This window comes from Miniopterus schreibersii, assembly GCF_964146895.1.
Source record: "Miniopterus schreibersii genome assembly, chromosome: 5".
Classification (NCBI taxonomy): domain Eukaryota; kingdom Metazoa; phylum Chordata; class Mammalia; order Chiroptera; family Miniopteridae; genus Miniopterus; species Miniopterus schreibersii.
In genome coordinates, this window is record NC_138106.1 from 2,530,398 (window position 1) to 2,558,254 (window position 27,857).

Below are 27,857 nucleotides of genomic sequence, written 5' to 3' on the forward strand. Positions count from 1 at the left end.
TTTCCGATGTTTACGCCGCCCAGTCTGGTCTGTTGCTTGGAGCCCTGGCCGTTTAATGCACTATCGAAGGAACAGAGACCCCGGGGGTCTCTCCTTGCTTTGGTCCCTCATCTGCAAATTAGGAATATTTGTATCTGCCCTGCAGGGCCCTTGTAAGGGTTAAGATTACAGACAACAAGACATAGAGCAGACACTCACTAAATAATTCTGGCTGTTAAACTGCTCTTGTTACTATTAGATGCCAATCAATGTTCATGTTACTTAAGGATCCTTATTCGGTGTCGCTCCTAGGATCTCCCTCCATTGATTTGACGATTTAGGACCAAAGAATTGAGTGATTTTAACAACCCTAGAGATTTGCCCCTCTCTGGGCCAGAGTGTTGAGTGATGCCACGGGGCACATTTATGGTGTCTGTCGCCCCTAATCCAATTCCTTCTTCGTAACTTTACACCCATACCAATTTCCCAGAAAGCCAGTATTTCACTGTAGCCACTGACAAGACAAAACTTGGTCTGAACGTCTATATAAATTATCTCCACAAGGCTACTCACCTTCGTCTCAATCTCTAATAAATCGACCAGGCACAATTTTGCCCTGATACAATCTGTTTTCTTTCCCTAAAGAAATAATTATTATTTTTTTTAAGTATCGGTGATTCTGCCTTCTCTCCTGCCTGCACCGCATGACACGCTTGCCGAGCGAGGCTCACACTGAGCCTTCTTTCTGGAGCTGGGTTTCCGGGGACATCGCGACCACTTGTAACGATGGCTTACTTCCTTCCCCAACAGTCCTGGCCATTGATCTACATTTAGTTTGCTTGTCCTTGAAAATACTGGGCTGTGACCACCTCTGAATTTAAACTGATAAATTACAATCTCCCTCAGAGTTCTCCCAGCAGCCTTGGCTGGGGTCCCGGCCACACACCGCTTCTCTACCTGAACGTCTCAGAATGAAAGGACCTTCTCAGCCCTCGGCCTCTGATGGCCACGGGTCTCTGTGTGGTTTCTCCTTTTGGACACACCCTCCTGCAAACACTTGGACCCCGCAAAGCTGGCACCCACGCAGCATTTCAGACTTCTCCTCGCTGTGAAACAAGATGGGCACAGCCAATACTCACTCGGTAAACTGCCACCCCACAGATAAATGTACGCTGTTACGTCTAATTACTATTTTCCAACTTCTAATACATTGTCTTGCTCCTGGCTGGTAACTCCCCCCAGGACTATAGAGAAGGCCGTGATCATGAAAGGTGGGGGGGGGTCTTCATTGACACCAATTTTCCAGACCCATCTTTAACAACAATTCCCCTCATGTCTGAAGTCTCTTCCTCCCACCGGCCTCAGGAGGGAGCCGCCCCCCACTCTCCCCAAAGTAGCCAGGCCCCACTTTAAGAAAATAGTCCGGAATTGATGACACTAACCAACTCTTTGTTTAGAAAAAATAAACCACTCCTGTGACTTCTCTATTTATTTCAATTATTAAGGACCTGAAGGGAAATGAACAGCTGCAAATGGACTGAGCGGAATGTGCATGTTCACGCTCCCAGCTGTGCCCTGTGCAAGGGCTTCATTGGAACCCCCGCTTTATAAGGGATGAGCAGTTAGGACCAGCCTAACCGAACATGCAGAGGTTCGCAGGGAAGAATGTTCGAGTGCATCAGCCGGTGAGCAAAAAAGGGCCGAACACATATTAAAACTGAAAACCAAGAGCACGATTTTCCGGAGCCGACAGATACTCGTTAATGGAATTGGCTCTCTCTTGGCTGCCTCACAGGCGCGTATTCAGAACGTTGCTGTTTCTGTGAAATGAGGCATACCTTCCAAAATTGCCTTTCCAAACGTAAATTTGAACCTGGATGAAAATGCAATTCCTCACTCGCCATGCTGTGCATCTGCTGGCAGAAATCTTGAAGCAAATTTTCTATTATACAGCAGAACCCACGCCAGGTCACCCCGATGTTTCTCATCAACATGCCTTCGTTTCTGCTCTGTTCCCATAACTTTTAATTGTCTGTGGTGCTCTCCCAGCAAGGCCTCTGCTCCTCTCCTCGGCGTCTGCCTCTGGCTGCGGTTCCTGGATGCGGAGTCACTGGGGGCTGGAGATCACCCCTCTATTACTAAGCAGTTCTCTGGGTCTTCAAGCCCCTGCCATTAAAAATACTCTCCTAGTTCAGGTAGAATATTTTAAAGGGAAGGTTAAGTTCTCAATGTGAAGGTAAACATAGACGGAGACATACGATTTCTTAATTTGGACTTTGAGAAAACAAACCATTGTCTGAGCGCCACCACTGCCCCTGCTAAAATAATTTCCACAGATGCTAGCGGACAAAAGCATTGGACTGTTGCTCCAAAATCCCATCCAATAATCTGACATTGGCACGCTCCCACCTGGGCCTGCAGCAGGAGGCTGCCTCCCACCCAGCCCGGCCGTTTCCCCATTCTCCATCCCTGTGGGGTTGTTTAAAATATATGGGCATGTTTTCAGCTTGAAAATATTGAAAACATTTCCAATAAGTTTTTATAATTACTGAGGCTTGCCTTTTGGAGAGCGAGCATCTCAAGTGGGCACCAGACCATGGGACTTCTTGAGAAAGCAGCCAGGCCTCCAGCACCTGAAACTCAAGGGAGCCAGCTGGGGCTGACAGGACCTGTCGACCAGAACTTTCCTGCCTGCCGTCATTGCTCCTTAACCTGGAAGATGCCTGTTCAAGGGGTGGCACCGAAGGACTCAGGAGCCAGGCAACCTCCCCGCTTAATTTAGGCAATTGTGTGGTTGAAACAAAAGATAGCACAAAGGCCCAGAAAAATACTCATGCTGAGCTGGTCCTCTGCACACTAGTGGCCGGGTTGTTGGAATCGCTCTCCTCTGCCCGTAGGGGCCCCAGGTGATGCAAATGAGTAACACACTTTCCCATTACAGTTTTCCCAGTGCCGAGTGGGGAAATGTAATTTTGTGGTCTCTCAAGCCATTCCACACCGAGGCTTTCTGACAAGCAGAAACATGCCTCTCTTTACCACTCCTGCCCATATCCCACTGGGCCGGGTTTGCACAACTGAGCGGAAAAACCCCACGGGCTCCTGAGATGCTGCGTGGCCCCTCGGTTTTCAATCTTCCTCCATCGCATCCCCAAAAATGTCAGGGAATGTTGTGAAATCCACCAAACAAAACCGATTTCAATCTACTGTAGTCAAAAACAAACAAACACACAGCACTGGGGCCGGTGGGGGGGAAGGTTGTGAAATCCTTGTTTTCCATCGTAGGTGGTTAACACCCCCGGATTCGGGGACGCTGTCTGGGAACTGCCATCCGAAGATTTATTTTCCCACTTGGGAGATGCCGGGATTAGAAAGCGGACTCCCGGCTGCAACGAGGGGCAGGCGGAGGCCGGCGGGAAGGAAGGCTGGCTGCGCGCGGGAAGCCACGAGGCACGTCGAGGGGGCCGCAGCAGGTGCCTCGAGACGGAACCACGCTGGGGGGGCGTCTGCGGGGGCCAGGGGACCCCCCACAGGCCTGCGAGAGGGAGCGAGCTTTGCCAGTCGCCCCAAAATGCAGAAAAAATTAAGCCATGGCTTCCCCCTATCTTTTCTCTTTTATTTTCGTTTGCATTTAAAGTCTAGACAGACGGGCTTCCCAAAGAGGAGTCTGGAAAAGAAGCAGTTTGATGCAAAGGCCGTACCCGCGTGGAGCGCGGCTGGGAAACGCGCGCGGAACCCCAGCAACCACGCGGCGCCTTTAGCTCTGTCCCTGCCACGCGTCCCGGTTCCCCTGCCAACCGCCTGCCAGAGCCTGATTGGTTGGCGGGAGCTGTGGGCGGGGCAGCTGGCTCTCCGGGACCTATACCCATAAGGCACAGCAACACGGTGCGTTTTGATTGGTTGATGCCGGTCGTTAGGTAGTTTTAGCCTTGTTGCCACCGCCTCCGCGGTTGCTCTAAGCGCCGCGAGGTTTAAGCGAAACCCGGGGCCGGGCGCCTGAGTTCCCGGGAGCTGAGTTCGAATCCCGACTCCACCAGAACAGTGGGCACTCGAGCCTCGGTCCGCTCCCCGCCCCGCCCCTCTGACCCGCAGTGATACACAGCATCTCGGCCACCGGAGCCGCAGCAGCCTTCCCTGGTCCCTTTTCAAGCCGCTGTAAAAGAAACCGACCAATAAACATCCGTGTGGTGGGGACGTGTCTCCACAGGCCTTTCCCTTTCAGATAAACTCACCTGTACCAGCACCTGATCTCCTGCGAGCCCGCGGGGCCCATGCCGTTGGCACGGCCTTGCTGCTCCCCTATAAAATATGCAGTGGCCTTAATCAGGGCTAGTGTGGCTCCCCTTCTGTCTGCTGAGCTCTGGGTCCTGAGCCAGGCATCCGGTTCCCCTTTGTTTCTCTCCAGCCTGATAAGGATTCCTCATCAATGATGAACTTCTGCCTCCCAGCCCAGAGAAGCACCCGCCGTCGGAGATGGGCTGCCCTCCCCGTGGTTAGTTCCTTCTATATTATCAGAGAGAGATTTCCAAGTAATTTCACAGCCCTTTGCTGTTTTATAGTGATGTCCCCACGGGGCTCACATGTTCTCATTGGCATTAGCAGCCCTCTGTCTTTTCAGATAGAAATACTTTCACCTGCAAGATAGCTGTCATCGCATTGTGAAGGTCGTTGCCATTAAAGGGCACTAGATTTCATCATGGTTTCTCCAGAAAAAAGAAATGGAAGAGCTGGAGTCTATGGGCATATACTTCTCAAAAATAAGGACTTTCCGTAATAGGTTGAGCTGCTGAAAAATGGAACTATGTGCTTCAGGACTGTGGGGCTGGTTACTGACGTGGGAAGAAGGCAGCCCCGACTCGGCATTTCAGGAGGGAAATGAAAAGGGGGCTCAGCACCAAAGGGTGACTGTGGTTCCTTCGGACTCAGATGCCAGTAGGGGTCCTGGCTTTGGGCAGCTGGCTTGTGCTCCCAGCAAGCTGTGCTGCTCTGGGGCACAGCGGACTAACAGTTACATTCCCCTTCATTTAAGACAGTCTCCCTTTCCCTCCCCGAGTAGAGTTTTACAGTTTATGATTTTATTTGTATAAATACTAGAGTTTTTGTTTGGCTTGGTTTCTCCTTTCTGAGATTGAAAGGTTACAGTAAAATAAAGGAATAACTTAAATTTCCATATTCCCATAATGTAGAATTAATAATGCTAACTTTTTTGTCATATCTGCTTCTTGTCAGTTCCAGCCCCGCCTCCTTCACAAAGCGCTGCTGTCCAGCTTCGGGGCCTTTCAGACTCAGACCCTCCCGCCTCCTTCTTACAAGGGCCTTGGTAATGACATCCGGCCCCTGGGTGACCCAGCTCAGAGCCCCTACCTCAACCTCATGTGCACAGGCCCCTTTGCCACATAAGGTGGCACAGTCCCGGGTCCCAGGGGTGGGGACATGGACGTCCGCAGGTAACCATTGTTCCGTCTCTGCAGCCACAAAGCAGTTCAGTAAAACCCTCTTAGAAGAAAATAATTCTACTGAGTTCAAGAGTAGAGAGTTTTAAAAGAATGAAAGTATTGAAAGCCTCCTGCTTCTTCACAGAAGAGCTTTCAAATCGAGTTTTTAAAAACTGTCTACACACACCAGAAGTTTTTCAAAACAGTTTCAAGTCCTCGTTAAACTTAAAAGGTGTTGTGTTGGTTAATTTCGTGTTGGGCTGGAGCTCTCTGTTGAGCATTTTTCCACATTCGGTCGGATTCCATCTGCCAAAGTGCAGAGGGGCCTGTTTCTACTTACGAGCTTCTCTCCCAGGAGTCGCCTGGAGGCAGAAGCATCCCAGACTCCGGGAAAGGCCATCTGACTGCTGATCTCTCCAGGCAACTTATGCAACCCTGAGAGTGGGGCTCCAGGTCCAAGGGCCGAGAGAAACAGACTCCTCTGGCCCAGCGAGTCAGCCTTCAGGGCCCCTGGATCGAGCCCCTCAGGCAGCTGCAGACAGCACTTTTTCTCCCTGGGACCTCTCATGTCACATGGGGGAACAGAGTGTCATCCACTGACAGTCTTAAATTACAGCCTGCTGGGGGCACTGCAGATGCGCAGCGGGGAAGACACCTGCAGGCAGCTGAGATGAACACCCGTGGGCGATTCAGAGAGAGACCCAGCTCTGTGCAGCCGGTGATGGAGGAGGGAGCGGATTGTTCTGGAAGGCTGTTGCATTCCCAGGGGACATGTGTTAGAACAACAACCTCCCCAGGCTATGGGGAGAGGCTGTTTATCAGCAGCTACTGCTTGTACCCAGAACTCAGCTGCCTCGGTCATCTATCTGTGTGGGTCTGTAATAGATCCAAGTTCCGAATGCACACACGTGATTGTGCAAGTGGCTGCTGGGCACGTGTGCATAGTAGATGCGCCAGCCTGTCGACACCTGTGCGTTTGCTCTTCTGTGTGCTGGTGTGTGTCTTAGCTTTCTGCAAAGAATCAAGAGAGGCCAGAGGGGGGATCTTCCAACTGCGCTCCCCCTCTCCCTGCTCCCTTTGACTCCGGAGGTACAGGTTTCTGCCCAGCACACCTGCCTTCCCTGAAAGCCACGCCTGCAATACCTGGGAGGGCAGGAAATGTCAGGCGGCCTGACTCCCTTCGGGCTCCCTGCGCCTCTCTGCAGAGGGCATGTCCCAGGCCGGTGGCAGTAGGTCCTCACGTAATCCTGTACACCCCCAGCCAGGCAGACACACAGAGGAGCAGGCCCCGGGGCCAAGGTCCTGTGTGTTATTTCAGGCGGCGTGTTTTTCTCAGGGGTAACAGCTACTCCGATGAAGTAGCTGAGGTATGAACTCACTACATTCTGCAGGCTCTTATTTTATTTTTTTAATTAATAAACTTGATTTTTAGAGCAGTTTAAGGTTCATATCAGAATTGAGCAGAACGTTCGGAGAGTTCCCATGCGCCCCCTGGTCCTCACACCCGCACGGCCTCCCCCACTCGCAGAGTGGGCCCTGGTGACCGTCGCCAACCACAGTGACGCGGCCATCGCGCCGGGCTGCGCTCCGCGCGGGCTCCTCTGGGTGCTACGCCTTCTCTGCGTTTGGGCCAATGTGTAACGACATCTACCCACCTCTGTGGCTCCACTGCCCTAAAATCCTGCGCTCTGCCTCTTCCCACTCGCCTCCCTCCCCACGCTCCTGGCGACCACTGATCTTTTACTGTCTCCAGCTTTGCCTTTTCCAGAACATCATATAGTTGGGATCGCACAGTGTGTAGCCTTTTCAGTTTGGCTTCTTTCACTTAGTCATGTGCATTTAAGGTTCCTCCATGTCTTTTCATGGCTTGTTCGCTCGTTTCTCTATCGCCGAATAGTCTTCCACTGTTTTGGTGGATCATAGTTCATTTATCGATCATCTACCGGAGGACATCTCGGTGGCTTCCAAGTTTTGGCAGCAACGACTGAGGCTGCTATAAACATCCATGTGCAGGTTTCTGCCTGGTCATCAGTTCTCAACTCCTTTGGGTAAATAGGAGGGGCAAGATTGCTGGATCAGATGGCAAGAGTGTGTTTAGTTTTGTGAGAAACTGCCAAAGTGTGCAGACTCTTTTCACATTTCACATTTTTGCCTAACTCTATTTTCACAAAGCTATTTATTATTATGCAGTAGGCGCTTGCCGTCCTCATGGGATGGCACTCTGGACTCTTCCAGAATTCCCCAACTCAAGAATGTGGAAACTTTGTACTGGCTCCTGGAGTCTTCCCGAATCGCATTCCCGCCGGGAGCTGTTTTCTGCACATCTATGCACACCGTGTCCAGCTGCCTCGCCCACTTTCACAGAACTCCTAGCTTGTGCTCAGTGACCATTTCACACACACACGCATGCACACATATTATTTGTTTTATACTTTCAAAAGACTTTGTAGTGTAAGCCAAGGAAAGGAGATGGACAGGCTGCCCGGGGGTCAGGATGCTGGTGGAGAGCTAGGCACACTCATGGAGACAAATGATTGCTCCCAACCCAAGCCTTCCACGGAGCTGGTTCATTCCGGTGCCTCGGCAGAATGACCAACTGCACCCTGATATGGGTCCTCCTGAATCACACAGGAAACTCCAGACTCCACATGATGGGGCCACAAACACCATTCAGCACCTTTTATTAAAAAGGCCTAGATTCCTATTACTAACCCGGCCTAGTCTGAGAAACATTTCATTAGTTGGCCCTCAAATTGCACAGCAGTAGAACCACAGTGTACCACTAAGCTTGCTGAGAACAATACAAAAATCACCGATCCGTTCATTGTGAAAAATGCGTTGAGTGCTGGTTCTGTCGGCTCCTCCACTGAGAGGGAGCAAGTGGAAATAAGAAGTGCTCGGCTACCGGTGTCCCTGGTAATATGGTGACACCCCTCCTAAACAGGCACTTAAAATGCTGGAGGTGATATTAATTACAACGAGTTCCGTAAGGCACAGCGGAACTGGCGTCAGAAGGGGGCATTCCTAGGAGGTCAGAGACCATGAGAAAGCACAAATCCAGAGAGGAGAGCTCACGTTAAAGACACTGGTGGCCTGTGAGGCATGGGTCATTTCTTGGTGGCCTCGCTCAGGTTTTTTTTCTTGCTGTTGTTGTTAATCTTCACCCAAGGATATTTTTTCCACTGATTTTTAGAGAGAGTGGAAGGAAAGAAGGGGGCCGGAGAGAGAGAGAGGGAGAGAGAGAGAGAGATAGCGAAACATCGATATAAGAGAGACATATCCATTGGTTGCCTCCTGAATGAGCTCTGGCTGGGCGGGGGATTGAACATGCAACCCAGGTACATGCCCTTGATGGGGAATTGAGCCTGTGACCCTCTAACCACTGAGCCAGGGCATCTAGCTCAGGTTTCAATGGGTCATGCAGGCACCAGGGACAGGTAAGGTGAGAAGCGGATTGGGAGACCCCTTGCATAAAGCTAAGACCACCAAAGGGCAACACCCTGAACATTAAACCATAGAAAAAGCCTACCCCTCAGAGGGGCTCAGGAGGGGACATTCCTGTCCCCACTGGGGCTCTGGATAGGGCCGGAAAGAGTGTCCCCTGAGGATTTCTCATAGCAAGTGAAAATTCATACTACCTGGGCAACTCGAAAACCAGAAATTTATTCAAGGTGGTAACAGGTCGGGAGCACTCCCAGGACCTGACAGAAACAAATGCAAGACCTTATTGGAGCCTAGGCCTCGAAGAATTATCACAGATAAAGTTCTGAGGAATATGACCTTGGCATCAAAATTCACCAAACTTGCAAAGAAATAAGCTACTGTGAATGGAAATCATAACCACAGAAATCACAAACCACAGAAGGAAGCCTGCAAAGATCACAGATACTGGAAACAACACAGAATATGAAATCGGTTCACGTAAAAATACTTTTAAAAAATGAAGGGATTGAATATATGATGAAGATATAAGAGACTATCAAATACATCAGGCAGATTTGATAGAGTCAAATAGTAGTATTAGAAATGGAAAATAGCCCTGTTCAGTGTGGCTCAGCTGCTTGGCTAGTTTACCAGACTGGAGGTTCTCAGCCCTGCCTGTGCTTCAGAATCACCTGGGAGCCCATAAATAATATCCCTGTCCGGCCTCACCCCCAAAGAGTCCCGCCTAGTGGATGTGGAGCGGGACCTGGGCACTGGCATCTTTTAAAAGCTCCCCAGGTCCTCATTCAGTGAGAGCCACCATGTCACAGGGGCTGCAGTCCTTGTTCTATTGCTGGTGGGTAGACCTGGAAAAATGGAACCGGCTCCCAACGCTTGATCCGCGGCACGCACGGCATTTTCGATCATTGAGGTTAAGTGAGAGCAAGGTCACTCGGGGGTGGGGAAGACTGTTGTGGACCACAAAGGGGCCACGTACTCAACCTGACAAGCTCGGGGGGATGGGGGACCTGCATGGTGGGCCCCACAAACTCAGAGGCAAAGAGTCACCACACAAGATGGTCTGAACATGAAAATTCCTCACTAAAGCAGGTCTCGGTGGGAAGGCCCATCCTAGGCCTGTAGCTTTTTTGACAAAGGTCAGCCTTTACCTTAGCTGAGCCTGCCTATTGTCTTTTCCCATCTGTTTTCATGCCTTTCAAATGTCAGAATAATCTCCTTTTTCAGACCCCTCAGGGCACAACCGTCCACCAGAGCAGGGACGGCAGAGCCCTCGTGTTACCTCCCTCCCCGGACACCATCGCCAGGTGCCGTAAAAGTCCGCTCTTAACTACCCAGTACCGGCCAGGGTAAGAGAAGTGTATGTCTCTCCAGTTCACGTTTTATCCAGCCCAGAGATTTCCCGGCTTTGCTTTCTCCTGCCTCATTAATCTACCCCCGATGGGTTTCACGGAGCCCCCCTCACGTCTCCTCCTCTTATTCTAGTGTGTAAAACAAGTTGCAAAACTGTCATCCTCTGGGGCATTTGCTCACTCCCTTGAGATTTTGCTTCCTGACAATTGTTATCAGTTTGGCTCAAGTACACTCATAAAAACTCTTTATTGGTTTGGATGTTTCTTACGTTGACACTGTTTTGCTGATCGACTTGAACCACCCAGATGAGCCAAAGTTAAGCCTGCCCCTCCCTGCCCCCCCCCAGCCCTCGCCTGGACGTGAAATGACCAGACATCAAGCCACCGGAGCCACGGAGGCGCAGACTTCACCCACGGTCGGTTTCCCTGCAACAGGATTGTCTCACAGTCTAGGAGACACCGACTTTTCAGTATCAACAGCAGGTTAAAAACTCACAGAAATACTTCCTCTGGGAGATTTTTGAACAGATCCAAAAAAGTTTCCATTTACCTTTTTAACACGCAGATATGTGCTTTGATAGGTACCCGATCGTTCTCAACAACACTACCACGGGCTAGCGGACTCTTTCTTTCCCAACGTGTTTTCCAAACGCTTTCTCCATCGCATGGTTTTCTTTTGAGAAGCAGTAACCTTCTTAAAGTTAAAACCTCTCCTTTACCTTTTCAGTTTGTTGCTTCAAACACATCAGCGGGCTAGCACACCATGGACAGCCACGTGCCACGGAGGCTGCCTGTGAGTGTCCGTGAGCTTGTAACACTCACTGTCCGGCAGCTGAGGCCTGGGCTCTAAGTCGGACACCCTTTTAAATATTTTACAAAAGGCAGGCAGTAAACCTGCGTGATCCGAAATACGTTCACGGTTACTTCCCTTCCATCACAGAATACTCCAAAGAGCCCTGTATATCTTAAAGTCGTTTGTTTGTTTTATTAATACCCTTTGTTTGGAAGGTGAGCTTCATCAATGTCACCCTATAAAACTTCAAACCCCCCCCCCCCGCAGTGACAACGTCCTCCCAACGACAGCTGGCCCGTGAAGAGAGAAGTGCTCGAAATCACCTCTGTATCTGCCCCTGCAGGGTCACCCGCAGGTTTCCCTTAGGCCTCGGTCAGATCGGCTACCATGCCGCTATCGTTTCTCGTAAAACATTGTTTTTGTTACAGAAGCCACTTTGCACTGGAAACATCTTCTCCAGCCCGTCCTGCTCTCAGGGGCTGACAAAGAAAGCCGCCCGGGACGCATTTCACTGCTGAGTGGACTCAGCAAATTCCACGGGTCAGAAACATCTGCCGGGCGAACCTCCCACGCTGTCTGACTGCTCCGAAGGCTCATTTCTTCACATCTCCAGTGATGTTTCCACGGCATCTTCCAGCAGGATTTGCTGACAAAGGAGTGCATTTTAATTTAGGACCAATTTGTGTTCCCTGCATTTTCCCCCAGCTGTCGTCACCCCGATAGGAATGACAAGTGTTTCCTCCACAGGATGGAGCTTTTTCCTGTTTACTGTTCATTAAGAAACTTACAATTAAATAAGAAAGTTAAACGAGCCCTCCAGGGGCTTCCAAACATGTCTCATCAAATTTATTGTGACTTTTGTAAGGCGCTGGACTGAGTCGCGAATAGCTCCAAACATTCAGAAAATTCCAGAACTTAACCTCCCTACTCCGGGTAATAAGTTTTTTGAATGTTTTGCAAACAGCGCTGGCTTCTTACCAGCATGGGCTGAGGACCGAGTTACAATACACGTTTAGCCTGAGCTTCACTGTTCGTGGTCGGCGACGTAAATCATACTTCAAGCCGTTTTTGTGGTCGTTTCAGTATTTTTTTTGGAGACTCGTTGCCAGGACACACTAGACCATCATCGTGTGGCCTCAGAATGTGGCCAACGCCACGCTTGCGGCAGAGGCTGGCGCCGGCCTCTCTGAGATGCCTCCCCTCTCTCGCGGTCAGTCTCCTCTGAGACCGGCCGTGTCTCTGTAGCTTCACTTAAAGCCCATGTCCACCTCGCGGGGGTTGGTTTTGTTAAAACAAGATAATATGAGCCATAAACCCACTTAGCTTTCACAATTTCAATTTGTGTTTTGCCCTAAACTCGAATGAATGTGGGGGCCGCCGCCCCCCTACACACTAGGGATACCCGCTGCTCCCTCGAGACAGCCCACGTGTTGGACGAGACATGAGATTCCGGCGTAAGGACCAAATGTAGGGACCACTGTTATTTCATTTACTGAATGTCAGAAACGCTGAAGGTCTTATTATTTTAGTCTTAAGATGTTCTCATGTACGTCTCCTCGTGCCAACAGATCACCTTGTACACCCCGGCGGGGGGGTGCCCTGCTTTGGAGACCACCGTTAGGTTATTAACTCAATCCACTTCCCTGATAATAAAGAGCAATATATTAATTACTCACTCCACAAGTATAGACTCTTTAGCTAGTCGCCAAACCCATGTCTCCTCCTTAGAACACACTGACCCCGTGTCCCAGTGTCCCTATGGCTGATGTGGCCACAAGACCGAGTTCCAGCCAATGGTCGGACTAGAAGGACAAATTTAAGAAGTGAGATAAATTGTTGGGAGAAAGATTCCAAGTGAGAAAGGAGCAGATGTGACCGAGACACAGGTTAAGGTCTTCTCCGTAGAGAGGTGAAGACACACGCCTGTCTCCTTTCCTTCTGAGGTAAAAGAGAATGAGAGGGCCTGGCCAGCGTGGCTCCGTGGTTGAGTGTCCACCTATGAACCAGGAGGTCACGGTTCAATTCCAGGTCAGGGCACATGCCCAGGTTTCGGGCTGGATCCCCAGCAGGGCGCATGCAGGAGGCAGCCGATCAATGACTCTCATCACTGATGTTTGTCTCTCCCTCCCTCTCCCTTCCTCTCTCTGAGATCAATAAAAACATTAAAAAAAGAGAGAGAGAGGGTGAGCGGGGAGGAAGGGGGAAGGAAATCTCTAGAAAAGCTATGAAATGTGGAACAGAAAAGCTGAGGTTGCTGGTGGTACATGGCCTGGGCTTTTTCGGAAACGTGTGGTCATCTGCTTGGGGTGCAGACAGAGATGTCAGCACAGAAAGCAATCACCACTAACACTCATCATCTCCAAATCCTGTTCATTAGAGACCCAAACGCATGAGACACTGTGCTCAGTGCTCTGCAGAGAGAATTTTCACAGGATATTGTTTTTATGGGGACGTTGAATGACCAACTTTCCTGGCCTGCTGGAGGCTAACAAACAAGGTTAGCTGGAGGCCGACGAGAGCCAACCCTCACCATGCTAGAACTGGCTATTAAAGTTAAAGGTTCAGTTCACCCTTCTTTGCTCTGATGTTGTTGGACAGAATCAGCCCCGAGGGCACGGCCCATCGAAGTGTTTGCCAGCTGCGGCCACACTGTAATTTGCTCTCGACGATCCCCGGGGAGCCACTGGAAGACTGGACGCTGCTTAGTGCAATGGGTGCTAAAAGTGATGGACGGCTGGGTGCTAAAAGTGATGGACGGCTGGTGTGGACACAGGGTCAGCTCCCACCTCCCTGCGCCGACGCTCCTTGGGCCGGGGCCTTCATCGACGCTTCATCTTCCAGGCCACTCAGAAGCTCCCTCCAACCTGGTTTCATCTTTGGACAGTGTGACTGAGGAGAGAGAGAAATGCCCAGTAGGACAGACGCCCCTAGATGTGGCCCCGCCTGGGTGCCAGAGCCATGTTTCACCGAGGTTGAGCTTGAGCAACCCCAGTTGGAAGCTCTGAAGGTGGAAGACCTCCAGCCGGGGTGGCACCTACCAGAGGGCACCCGTCCCACGGGAACGTTCCCAGTGGAGTGAGGCCTTGTTTATTTTCTTCCTGGGGGAGGTAATTGCATGTGACATTTCTTTGAATCATTTATTTATATATTTTTCTCCTTTTTTCAGCGTAAGAAACTAAACAGATGGAGAAAACTCACTCACGGGGTTTTCTTATGACTCCTGGCAGGGTCTGGCTCCAGACAACCGCGTAGCCTCCTTCCTTGGCTGGGAAGAATGGCTGGAAGCGTTTACGCTGCCTTCGGCTTCACAGAGGGTGAGCAGGGACCACGTTTTACCCATTTGTTCCCTTCATCAAAGTCTTCTTCCGAGCCCCAGTACAAAGACGTTTTTATTGAGGCTCTGGACCCCACGCAGAAGCTTGTGTCCAGCTCTGTTCTTCTTGCTGACAGAGGGGTGCGCTGGTTGGGGTATTGTGTCCTGCCCTCTTGGTCTCTGGACGCCGGGGTCTGCCTGGAAGGTGGACACGGTGCCCCAGGCCTGCCACGCTTCTCATCCCTGCCCCGTCTTTGCAGTTGCTGCCCGTGGGCTGTCCAAAGCCCTCCCTTTCCCCACGGTTCTAAGTGGTCAGAACCACGGTAGAAATGTATGTGGTGTTCTTGTCTCAATGACGGGGTGTCCTACTGACATTAATCTGATGGAAGCTGAGAATGCTCAACACCCTGCCATGCCTGGGACAGGCCCCTCTCAGAAGGAGTCATCCCTCATCCTGCCTGGTTTCCAGATGTCCCACCAGAGCTTCATGCAGGTAAAACTCTGTTTCTGCCCGGCCAGCATGGCTCAGCGGTTGAGCATTGACCTACGATCTAGGAGACTGCAGTTCGATGCCCAGTCAGGGCATATGCCCGGGTTGCGGGCTCAATCCCCAGTGGGGGGCCTGCAGGAGGTAACCGATCAGTAATTCTCATCATTGATGTTTCTATCTCTCCCTCTCCCTTTCTCTCTCTGAAATCAATAAAGATATATTTAAAAAAACACAAAAAAAACCTCTGTTTTTTTCTGTCTTAGGTGCAAACACAAAGTATTTCTTGGAAGGCTTAACATATACTGAGTTTTCCAAGAATGAGACTCCCGTGTAAATCAGGGAAAGACTACTTGGCTTACCAAGTGCTGATCACCATCTGGGACACCGCGTCGTCAATGGCAGTGCCCCAGGGCATCCGAGCCACCAGCACAGCTCACCCGCGGCAGCTGCATTCATATCTGCCAGGCACGGATGCTTGGGAGGAAAACGGTCGGTGAGGACGCTGGGGGGCCAGGTCACCAAGGGCCTCGTCTAGGCCGCGCGGAAGGGGATGGAGCTCATCCTGCGGGCGGTGGAGAGCTGAAGATCACAGGAAAGAGCTCCAGTAAGAAGGAGTTTCCCTCAGATACATCATTCTAGGTGTTATGAAGAACGGGCTGGACACGGGAGGGAATGGAAGCTGAGAGCATAGTTGGAAGACGTGAGCCACCCCCGTGTTAACAGCTACCATCTACTAAATGATCCGTTGTAGGCCTGAGGTCAGCCGTGACCCGAGCATTCGCGGGAGAGGAAATCGTTGGAAGCGTCTCTCTCGAGCCCCCCATCCCACTGGGCTCACCGCTGCCATCTCGGTTGGCCCGGTTGCCTCAGGTGTGGCCCGGTTGCCTCAGGTGTGGCTGGTGGCCACCGCCTCCTGACCTCCTGACTCCCCGTCGCCGGCCCCTCTAACCCTCCTCCACGCCAGCAGCTGGCCGTGCCCCCTGGACTCCCAGCCGATCACACCCTCCAGCTTAGAGAGCTACTCACGGCCCGTGGGGCCGAGCCACAGGCCTCCCTTTTCCACTCTGGCCTCCTCTCTCCTTGCTCATTAACACTGAAGGTCTGTTCAGCTCTTCACATGCATTATCTTTCGTTTCCGCCCCATCCCAAGGTGAACATCACTGTCCTCAGAGAAGGCAGGTCACAGTTCACAGGCCAAAGGTCACAGGCCAGGAGGCTGTGGGGCCAGGCTTTGACTCCAGAGCCCATATCCTCTCCGTCCGGCGTGTTGGTGCTAAGCCAGGGAGCCTGGGCTGGTGAGGCCAGTCCCCAAACTACACACTGCCCATCGCAGCTCACGGGAGCCAAGCCAAAGCACTGCTCACACCAAACTGAAAACCGCCGATGCTGTTCGTTTCCCAAACCACAGAAAATTATCAAATTTTCCTAATGTTACATGTGTGTAATTTAAAAAAAAACACCTTGTGACCCCGCTACCCCTTGTGTAAGAGAGAACACGGACTCTGCGCTAATTATATGTTTTCATGGCTCTTGTCTCCTAAATGAAGTTGAAATCCACTGAGCTGGACTGCCGGGTGAGTGGGGCAGGTGGGGAAGGAGGCTGGAAGTCCTGTCTGGTTGACTGTCTGTGTATCCAGAAGGCCCTGCAGGCTGGCTCGGTGGCTATTCTCTGAGCACCGGGAGCCCCAGGTGGCCTTGAGCCAAGAACAGGCTCCGTGGCAGCTGTGCCATGATGACTTCTCTGACCATAGGGGCCAAACGGGCGAGAGTGGAGCTGCTCAGACATGGTCCCCTCACCCCCGGATCAACGTCCCTAGGAGGGTGCTCAAATGCAGACTCCCAGGCCACCCACACCCACAATTAGAACCCCTGGGAATGGACCAGGAATCGACTTTTTTCCTAACCCCCACCCAAGGATATTTTTTTCCATTGCTTTTTCAGAGAGAGTGGAAGGGAGAGAGAGAGAGAAAGAGGGAGAGAAACATCGGTATGAGAGAGACACGTGGATTGGTTGCCTCCCAAATGCGCCCCGGCCGAGGCCTCGGATTGAGCCTGCAACCGAGGCACGTGCCCTTGGCCAGAATCAAATGCAGGCGCTCCAACCACTGAGCCAAACTGGCCAGGGTAGGAATGGACATTTTAACCGCTCCCGATGATAGCAGTCACTGCACTCGGGGACCGGCGGACTGGGAGAAGGAATTACAGGTATGGAACCCATCGGGTGGCTGCAAAGCTCCTCAGCAGAGCGGCAACGGGAAAGGAGAGGAAATGCGAGGGCTGAGCGCCGTGGGACAGGCAGGACCCGGCGGGGACGGTGGGGAGGTGAGAAGGGGAAGAACCCGGGGTTTCCACCCAGGGTGGCTGGGGGGATGCTGGGGTCGTTGCCTGAAACAGGAGAGAGAGAGGAAAAGCAATTTGGGGGAAGATGGGATATGTTTGTGTTTGATCACCTCATGGCTGAGCGACCGACGTGTGGAGTGAGAGGCCACAAGGACTCCGTGTGGCCTTGGCAGGCTGTGGCCGGCTGCATGTTTGCAAAGCGCGAGACACTGATGAGGCCCAGGCCAGGGGACAGGTCTTCCGGGACTCTATTAGTTTTCTCTGCTCCTCGTGGCCAAGACGACACCCCTCACCCAGCTGCCACCTGCAGATACTGGCCGTTAGTCTCACAAAGCTGGGGAGCCCCGTGGAGAGGAGACAGGTCGATCCCTGCAGATCAGGCCTCACTGCGTGAAAACCAGCCCCAGAATCCTGTGCGGCCGGGGCCACCTTGTGACAATGTCTTCCAAAGTGCACCCCCTCATTGGGACGCATGCTCCGGTTGGTATCTATGTGCCCGTCACCATCGAGACCCCTCACCGGCAGTGACTCCCAGAGGCTGCTCCGGAATCCACAGCTGTGTTTTGCAAACCCAGCCAATTACGTTTCACTGAAAAGGCAACCAGCCGGGGCTGAAACCTGGGAGCAATTTCAAGGACACCTTTTAAGGCCAGAGGAAGGCCTTTTAGGGTTGACAGCTTCTGCAGATCCAAGTCACAGGGGCCTTTCATCTGCATCGTAACACATGTTTTCTTGTTTAGCTTCCAGTCCACCCAGGGGGTCATCTGGGGAACATCACCGCCGGAAATGCATCGCGAGTTTTCAATGAAAATAAATTGCCTCGATCTTTGCAAATTATACAAGAAACTGGTGGTGTCAAATCAGGGCCACAAACTGTTCACTCTCAGGCGAGCTCCAGGATGAACTCTGGAGGCCACAGGCGAGGAAGGAGATGCCAGCAAGGCTCACAGCCCGCCCCCTACCCTGCTCCTCAGGAATGGAGCCACAAAGCCGGGTCTCAGCCCCGGAAACTCTCAGACGCTGTGGAAAACCCACCCCGGTGATCAGTGCGCCCAGGGTTCAGGGGCCTCCCGGGCACCCTGGCTCCACTATCGGCCAAGTCCAACTCACCTCAAGGACAGTAAGTGTCTCAACTTCCCAAGCACCGCCCCCCCAGGCCCAAGTCTCCCCTGATTGCCAATTTCTGTCCCCCGACAGGTCTCCTGGGCACAAGGAGAACAAGAGTTGTGTGGAACCTGCTTCCAGCACAGGATCGCAATCTCTCGGGTCGTGTGTTTCCTTTTTGGAATTTCCCTCCTAGCGGCGCCGCCCGCAGGAGGCCGGGAAGAGAGCTGGGTGTAGGTGACGGGTGCTGGTGCTGCTCCCAGACCTCACAGGGTGTGATTATTTACGGCAGTTCGGGCCTATTCATGTTGACAAACGTGGGGTTGAGGTACAATGTACAAGGAATATTTTCTCATAGTTCCGGAGACTCGAAGTTCAAGACCAAGGTGTCGACAGGGTTGGTTTCTTCTGAGACCTCTTTCCTTGGCTCACACGTGGCCGCCTTCTTCTGGCATCTTCACAGGGTCCCCCTGGATGTGTCTGTGTCCTTGACTCTTCCTATAAGGACACCCGTGAGACTGGATTAGGACACGCCCTAGTAGCCTCATTGCCTTAATTACCATTTTAAAGGCCCCTTCTCGAGAACGGTCCCATTCGGAGGTCCTGATGGTTCAATTTACTACATGGGAGGGGACACAGTTCCGTCTATGACAGTCACGTAGTGGTCACGCCCCTCACAAAAGCCGGACCCCCGTTCCTTGCTGTCAGCCGGTCCCTGAGAGCTACAGTGGACTGAAGAGGAGGGAGGCCCCAACAGAGTCGCTGCTTCCTGTGGAAAGGGCACCGGGAGGCGGCCTGTGAAGTAGCTGCGGGCCTCTGCCTGCATTTATTTGGACGCCCATCTCCGTGGGTCACGGGAGAGCACGGGGCACCTTGAACGGAGTGCAGAGCCACTGCTCTGGCTCCCAGCCACGGCCCAGCCTTCCAGAAGACTCTTTCCCAAGGATTCACACCCCTCAGGCGACAGACGGGGCCCGAGAGCCCCTGGCGCTCCAGTTAGTTACTGTTGGGAACCAAGCACTAGGTACAGGCCCGGTACCTGGGATCTTCCAGGACAGCTCAGCCGAGGCCCCGGCAGGAGCCTGTTAGCACTTCACGGGGCTGTTTGACAAGAATTGTTTTGATTGTCCCCATGGATGTGCCGGAACATCTCAGGAGATCTGCTCTAAGGGAAGAAAGACCGACATCTACCTGGAGACAGAAGCGCAGCTGTTAGGGACCGAGCACGACGCAGCTGCTTGGGGTGCAGTTCAGAGGAGGGCAAGGCCACTGGCCTGGACAAGAAGGGCCCGGGGGGAAGGTGTGGGCTGAGCCGAGGCAGGGGGGCGCCCAGCGGCGGGGCACAGCCAGGGCACAGGCCAGATTCCGGTCGGGGCCGACTGCGCCCTAGGCTGAGATGAGCCCTGCTCCGTGGGAAGCAGAGGCCAGTGTCCCAAATGCAGACGAGGGGACGCTGCATGAATGGTACAGCCTCCAGAGAGAGCGGGGCTGCCCGCGGTGCCCGCGGCCGGAACGGGCCTTCGGACAGCAGGAGAGGCGGCTGCTCGCAGACTCAGGGCCTCGGAGGCATCGAAACCAGAGCTGTGCTCGCTTCTTGGCAGGCCCCGCGTTCGCTCTCCGCTGTCAGCATTATTGCTTTCCAGGAATCTCCTGTTTTTCAAAGTATTTTTGCCAAGATGCGATGTTTTGCAAGCCCCGCAGCCCATCTCCCTTCCCCCGCCACACTGATGGAGCCATTCATCTCGCAGCCCCAAGCGGTGCGCCCGCTCCCCCGCTCGCCCCTGGGCTGGCTGGGACCCAGGAGCCCAGGAGGCAGAAGACAGGCCCCTCTGTCTCAGCCAGGGCTGGCGACGCGGAGGGGCTGCGGTCTTCCCCCTGCCCGGTGAGGACGGCTGCGAGCTGGCAGCCGCCCCCGGGGCGGGGGCACCTACAGATCTCCCAGGCAGCCTCTACGTTTGGCAGAACACAGGGCAGGACTGTTTCTGAGTCTATCTGGACATGAATTAAGGGCAAGGGGCCCTGTCTAAAATAGCTGCTTGAGGCCTGGGTTTTAAAGTCATTCCACCGCTCCCTGAGTCCTACACCGCAGAAACCAATCGATGCAGAGAAATACTTACCCAGACCCCCATCAGGCTGAGCGGAACACGTACTGCCTGTGGGGAAAGGGCTTCGGGCTGTGGGTTCCTGTACCTGCAGGTCACTGGACCCAGCCTTGCAAATAAGCACTGAGCTTACCAGCCCACACTCACCCCAGGCGAAAACACCTGGAGCCTGGAGGGGTGTCACCAGCACGGCCAGGGGCCGGCGTTGTGGGAGTTCTGGACGTGTCAATGCACGCAGCCCAAAAGGGACTTCCATTCACCAGAAAGAAATTCAAAATCCTACGATAAAACCGCCTGTGACTCGATGCTGTCAGCATTCATGGGGACACCCTGGTGGCACTGGGGTGATAACACTGTACCTCTAACCCCGGGCCCGAGGTCCACACCCATTGCTCTGCCCCGGCGTTCCTGGGAGGCTGTGGGAGCGTTCGGCTAATTCGGGGTTTGGTTTCCTCCCTGAAACACGGGGGCACATACGGCAGCGACATTCCCAGCTGTTGGCGGAGCCCTGGGCGAGCAGCTACCCCCCTCCGATGACCCTGGATCTTTCTGGAAGCCTAGTCAGGGCCCGTGATGGTGAAGGGGTGGACAGGCTGATTGCTCCCTGGCCTAGCCAGCCCTGGGGCCATGACCTTCCAGCACCAAACGGGAAGCTTGGGGGAAATGGAGCAGTGCTTGGGCACGAAGGCTCCCTGGGAGCCTGGGAAGCAGGTGGCAGCCCCGAGCCCCGAACAGCACGGGATCGATGTTGGGAAGGGCTGCTGGTGCCCGACCGCGGGGGCGGTGGAGACGTACACGAAGGCTCGGTCTCACTCTGTCGGAGGGAAGAAGGAACCTCAGAGACGGTGGTTGTAGAACTTCTAAGCTGTTTTTACTACAAAAGTGATCCTCAAGCACAGCTTGACTGGACACCAGCCGCGTCCCCGGCACCTGGGCGTCTGCTGGGCCGGCGCACTTGGCCCTGACCACAGCCGGAAAGGGCCAACCTGTGCTTCTCCCCGACCCCCGAGTGCGTGTCTCCCCCAGGCGGCCTGGGAAACAGTTTCCTCCCAGAGTCCCACACGGGCTTCCCTCAGTTTACCCAGCAGTCTCTCCGCCACCATCCACTCCGGGTTGGGACTGTGAGGGGGCGTTAGGACTGGGCTCGGTCTGTGGCTTCCCCTCTGACCGTCAGCCTCTGCCAGTCCTTCCATGCCGTTTTGGGAGCTTCTCCCTGAGGTCCGAAGCCTCCTTTGAATGCACCCAGGAATCCTGGCGCGAGCCCTGCGGTCTGGGGCTGGCTGTGCCTATCTGGTGCTCCCGGCAGCCCCCCGGAGGGAGGTGTGTGAGCAAGATCGCTGGTACTCGACCCAGGCGTTTCCCTCTGGCTCGGTCCTGTACCCACGGTTCCAGGTGCAGGTGGGTGGGTTCCAGTTTTCCTTTCCGTCTGTCACTCCTTTCCCCCCAGCCTGGCGCGGCCGCCCCGAGGCCTGCTCGTCGCTGTGAAGTGTGTCTCTTCCCCAGTCAGGGAAGCACTGAGGCTACGCGACCCCCGGCCTCGGTTCCTGAGACGTGGGAGGATTTCGCACGTCCCCTCCCTCTCTGCAAAGTCTGGTTTTTAAGGTCAGTGTCTTGCTGCAAGTGCTTTCCTGGGTGTCAGAAGCCTCTTGCTCTTTGCTCCTGACCTAAGGACGCGGCCTCTTTCCCAATCTCCCCCGAGGGGGAGTAAAGGCTCAAACCGGGGAGAACTGGGAGGCGGCTCTGCCCACAAAAATGCAAAAGGTAAAAAAAATAGTACTTTCAAAAACAAAACACGAGCCAAACATTAAATATCCGCATTTCATAAACCTATTGCCGAGACTCAGTTGCGTTCTCGGCCTCCGTGGGACTGGCTCCTAGTCTCAGAAGAGTGACACCAACACTTCAGTGGACAGAGTGGGCCCCTGAGAGTCCCAGAGCCCTGCTCTCCTCGCGTCTCCCCCCGACGGTCACCCATCCTCGCCGTCCCTCCCCTTCACCCTGTCTCCTGACGGACGGCACCAGCCACACGGCCCCAAGCGAGAGGGCCAGGCACCCGGACCCTGGCAGACACTCGAGGGCCAACTTGATGACTTTTCAATGTCGGGAAGAGAGGGGACAGACAGGGCTGGACCTCATAGCTTTACACAGTGACCGACTCGGGGCTGCCCTTTGAGGCTCTTAGAGATAGAAGAGTTTCCAGATGAATCGTCGCAACTCTAGAGTCTCGATGAGCAGAGAAAACGGAGGCTTCCCCTCTGCCCTGTGTGTACAGGACACAGCCAGGGAAGTCCGGGAACCAGAGAGACGGGGGACAAGCGCCCATGGGTTTCCTCGCCAGCCTTCCAGGAGCCAGGCGATAACGACTGGGAGAGACAAGGACCTGGCCTCGGCTGGACCAGGGAGCACCCAGGGAGGCCCCAAGGGTGCTCGGAGGGGAGCACTGTGGGATGAGCAGGAAGTCGGAGAGGGCCGTCGGGGAGACGGGTGGGCTTCCTGCGCAGAAGCTGGGCGGGGTGGGGAGCTGGCAGGAAGGGGGCAAACCGAGCAAAGGGGGGGAACCAACGGGAGAGACATTTTGACGTAAATCCAAGCGCAACCTGGTGCCTGGATTCGGGGGTAAGAAGGGCCGGAGATGCAGGAGGCGGGTCTGGGTGACTGAGAGGACAGGTAGAGCCGAGACAACGAGCTCACCTGGGCGTGGGGGGAGGGAGATGAATCCCCGGAGCTGCCCAGGGGAAGCCAGGGAGACACAGCAGCGGACGGCTTAGGGAGACGTGGGGCTGCAGCTTGGGGGAGAGGAATGTGCTAGAAAACGTCGATTTAGGAGTCTCCGTCCACAGGTGGCGGAAGCAGCCCTGAGATGGGGGCTCTCCGGAGGGACACACACAGAAGAGAAGGCCTGAGCGCTGGCATGCTGCCCCTTGGGAGACGGGAGGGGGGAGAGCCACGGGGAGTCCAGAGAAGAAGCTTCCAGAGAGCAGGAGAATCGGAGAAAGAGGCCACAGTTCCCAAGACGGGCAGCTTCCAAAAGGAGTGTATCAGATGTTTCGGGGCGTTGAGGAAGTGAAACAGAGAAGTCAGTCCTCGGCGAGAAAGAGAAATGGAAACGGCATTCGATGCCACCCCACGAAGGAAGACAAATCCCTCTCTTTCGGGCCGAAGCTGTCTGCTGGCCGGGGTCACCGCGGCACCTCGGTGTCGCACTGCGCTCTGCGTTGTAGACACTGCTGTCCGAGTCGAAGGCGCCTGTCCCCTGTCGGTCAGTATAGATGCGTATTTGGAAACCTCACCGTGGGAAACACGTTCTAAACACAATGGACAGCTTCTCAGGAGTCAACAAGGATGAAAGAGCTGGGATGACAGAGGATAAAACATTGATAAGAGGCTGGAACACAACGTTCCTGGCCTGAGCTATGAAACTGCGGTTTGTGAGCTAATCTGGCGGCGACATGGATTCCAGTTGCTTCCTTGGAGAAGAGTCTCCATGAAACCTGAAAACACAAGGATTGATTGTCCCTTTAGAGAAGACGGGTTGGAAATGTCCAAAGGTAAAGTATTTAAAAAAACACACAAAACAACATAAATACAGCCTCGTCTTAAAGGAACATGCTGTGCATGTCCATTGAGTGTTACGAGTGCCAGGGAGGCCTGCACAGCAGCCTGTGGGGGCCACTGCGTGACACCGAGCCTCCCACCACCACCGAGGCCGGCGCCAGAGCCTCTCCGCTGCTCTTGTTTGGGATCAGGGCTATGGAAAGAGAAAACGGACCTCCTGCCAACTCGAGAGAAAGATAACATCCCACATATTGTGTTTAACATATTTAACAGCAAGAACAGGAACAAAGCTCACTCCACAGGTCCGTTTCCAAAAGTCAGTCATTTCTGCAATTCTTCTGCTTCATAAAGTTCCACCCCCTTGTTACTTTACGGGGCATCTCATCACGCTCCCTTCGGAGTTGCCTTACTTATTCGTTCATTCTCTCCCTTGCCCCTGACCCCGAGGCCACCCGGATTCCCTTTTTTTTTCTTTTTTTCCTTTCTTTCCATTTTTGTACTTGAATGATAAAATCGTTCCTAAGTCTTTACGATCTATGCTCAAACCTCCCACGCATTAGTGCACCAGGCTTTAATTAGGGGCGATTATTTCGTGACTCCATCTCTGCAGCTCCACGGAGCTGTGCTGCAGTTAGAACCACAGGAGAAATGAACAACAATGAAAAAAGGGTTTGCTGGCAGGGCTCGGGGGGAGCAGGCACACTAAACTTTGTTGGTGGCACCATAAACTGGAAAAAAAATTATTAAAGAGCAATTTTGCAATATGTGACAAGTCATAAAAATCATTCTACTCTTTGACCTGGTGGAGCCTCTTGGGGAAAACATGTCCCAAGGAGTGATTCCAAGGAAACAAACATATCTGTAGAAAGATGCTCCAAGTCCTGCCGTCTATTAAAATGAACTCCTGGGAACAGCCCGAGGACCCAGCTGTGAGGAGGTGGCTAAGGCAGACTGTGCTATTAATATAGTGGCATATTAAGTGGTCACTGGGAAGGACAATCATACAGATGATTGTGAAATCTGGGACATATCATGCAGGATTCTAAGTGGAAAGAGTAGAAAACAAGCCAGTAAATTTTACCAGGAAAAGGTAAAATAGTGGCGTCTATAGGCAGGTAGACTATGTAAGTAGCTCGTGCTGTGGGTGTTCAGTTATGGGGGCGCCTTAGCTTTTATTTCACTCTGCCTCTCAGATGGGCCTGTTTGACCTCCATCAGTTTACTAAAGAAGGAGGGAGGTCTACATGGTTTGAACGATGCAGTGTTTTTTCCCATTGTTATGTGTGTGGGTGTGGGTATTGTGACATGAGAGAGAGAATTTCATTACGCTGAATAGTTTTAAAGAATGCGAGCTTTGTATGCTTATCAAAACTCAAAAGCAGGACTCAAACAGGTTGAGAAATACTGCATTTCCTCTTGCAATCTGTTCTCGGTATTTATTTAATCTATGTAACAATGGCATCTGAACTGGGCCCCCAGGCATTCCGTTGAAGTCCTCCACACAGAAGCAGTCTCGCTGCCCACACTGTCCTGAGATGCTACCATCACACAGAACAATCGCCCGTCCTGCAGTTTGCCGAGGAAGGGAGTTCATACAAGACGAACAACTGGAGGCCCGACTCGCTGAGATGGCAGCGTGGCAGCTTAGAGAAAACTCTTAGATGCTCCAGAGTGAGTTCTATAAAGGGAAGTAGACAGAGTGGAGGCCCAGTCTCCTTGAGTGTATGGCTGAGAAGGTCATGATATTTTCATACACATGTAAATGGAAACTCTGCCCTGTCAGTAGACAACAGGCCCTCACAATACTCGGGCTCTGGAACCCAATCCACCATCACCTCGGAGACGCTGCTTCATCTAAGCTTCGCCCGCCTCCAGCACCTCCACTGCCATCTCCAGTGGCTTCTTACTCCCACTGTCCCCACTCCAAATGAAACTCACTCTGGATCCTCTCTTTTCCCTTCAAGCAGTGACATGTCTGTGAATGTTTCACAACCAGCTCTCTGGAAAGAAGAGCCCTTTGCCAATTGTCTTAGTGTAAATACTCCTACTGTGGCCAAGTTCAAGCTACCAACATGACATCACTGAACACAGAATGGAGAAGAGAAGCACACTGGCACATCACTATGTATCATTTAAACCATATGGATACAGTGGATGTAGTTTCTATGCCTATTGTATCATCATTTCCACGTCTACTGTATCATAGTTTCCACGTCTATTATATACATAGATACAAGAGCATAGATAACAGTAAAAATGTAATAAAATAATTAGGAAGTGGAGAGTTTTGAACCTTTACTATCTTTGTTTTGAATACAATGTATTTAACTGTAAGCTTACAAAATTGAATTTAAAAAATTTAATAATAGTTCACAAAATTCCTGCCAAGTTAACCATTGGTTCTTTTGAGCCAACCCAGCCAGGGCTCCAGCACGCCAGCCCATCTCTCCATTTGGACTGTGAGAGGCCAGAGCCACCGTGTTTCACCGCTGGCTGACACTGCCCTTCTCGAACTCCCTGCTCCCACGGTCCTGGGACGGCGCACGGCTGTGGTTTTCCCTGGCACTTCAACGCCTTCTCCGTCCCTGTCGTGGTTCCGTCTCTTTCCCCACGTCCCCACGTCCCCTCGTCTGGGGAGCTGTTCGCTTTACTCTCTCCACCCTGCAGCCGAAACACCACGGTTTAGATGCCTCCTGCTCAGGCGAGGCTTCCTCCCTCCCGCCCGTCCTCGCCACCCTTTGCCCCAGGAAATCTCTCCCTTCTCCGACACACTTTTGTTGAGCACCTACTATGCACTGGGCGCTAACTAGACAGTGGGGATAGAAGGGTAAGTAAATCCGAGCCCGAGCCTGAGCCCTCATGGGGTTGGTAGTCCGGTGGGAAGGGAGGGACACACATACATGATTTCAAAGGGCAATCCGCGCTGTGAGACAGCAGGGGGACGGAGTCGGGGACGAGCTCCAGGTGCGGCTGGGGAACCTCCCGTCCCAGGGGGACAGTCACAGCACAGACCGTCAAGTATTAGAGCTCGGCCCTGGGCCCACAGTCATCTCCCCCACTGGTCAAGGAGGGGGGATCACGCCTTCATCTCACCTCCCCTAGTGTATGTGCAGAAAGTATTCATCAAGTAAATAAATAAATTGATGGGCTTCCATAGACGACGTGCTTTGGGCACAGAACCCAATCAATTACCAATGTTTCCAATTCCAGGAATTCTTCCGGCAGCTTAGCAGAAAGTCCTGGTGACACAGCGAGGAGCCATCGCCCAGCTCCTCACACTGTGCCACCTGAGCGGCCCACGCGTTTCCCATTTCCCACCTTGACCATCGCACCAACCCGGCCATGTGACAGGGAGATTGCCGCTGTGTCACACATCCCAGCTCTGAGGGCGCGGGGGCTGCTTCTGTCCTGGAAAAAGACCGGCGCCGGGAATACTGTGCTGGGCATGCCCTCGCCGGTGCCGGTCCCGGAGCCAATGACTTCTCCATCAGCCCCACCGTCCCGGAGCCACCGACTTCCCCCACGGCCCCATCGTCCCGGAGCCACCGACTTCTCCATCAGCCCCACTGTCCCCGAGCCAACCAACTTCTCCATCAGCCCACCATCCCTGAGCTAACCGACTTCTCCATCAGCCCCACCGTCCCGGAGCCAACCAACTTCTCCATCAGCCCCACCATCCCGGAGCTAACCGACTTCTCCATCAGCCCCACCATCCCGGAGCCACTGACTTCCCCCTCGGCCCCACTCCTGAACCGAACTCCACAGCTGTGGGTGGCTCAACGGCTGCGGCCCCCTTGCAGGGGAACACGCAGAGCGACCGCACAAGGAGAGCGTGGAGAGACAGCAAATGTGTTCTGCACACGCCCCCGGAACCCATGCAGCAGACAGGTGGGGGTGGCCCTGAATTTTCACCCTTCTACCTTGAAAGTAGAATAGCGACTTCGGCAGGTCACAGGC

General features: G+C 53.3%; 1 protein-coding gene across 3 annotated transcripts in view; it reads right to left on the reverse strand.

Moving 5' to 3' along the window:
- Positions 1-27,857, reverse strand: part of KCNE2 (potassium voltage-gated channel subfamily E regulatory subunit 2) — a 115,606-nt gene that overhangs the window by 22,912 nt on the left and 64,837 nt on the right. The window contains exon 1 of one of the 3 annotated variants that reach the window (XM_081138205.1): positions 15,160-15,243. The exons of the other annotated variants lie outside the window; for them this stretch is intronic. Coding sequence (XP_080994331.1) covers positions 15,160-15,215 — 56 coding nt within the window. The 5' untranslated portion in view covers positions 15,216-15,243. Of the gene's footprint in view, positions 1-15,159; positions 15,244-27,857 lie in introns of those variants that run through there. 3 annotated transcript variants of the gene reach the window in all.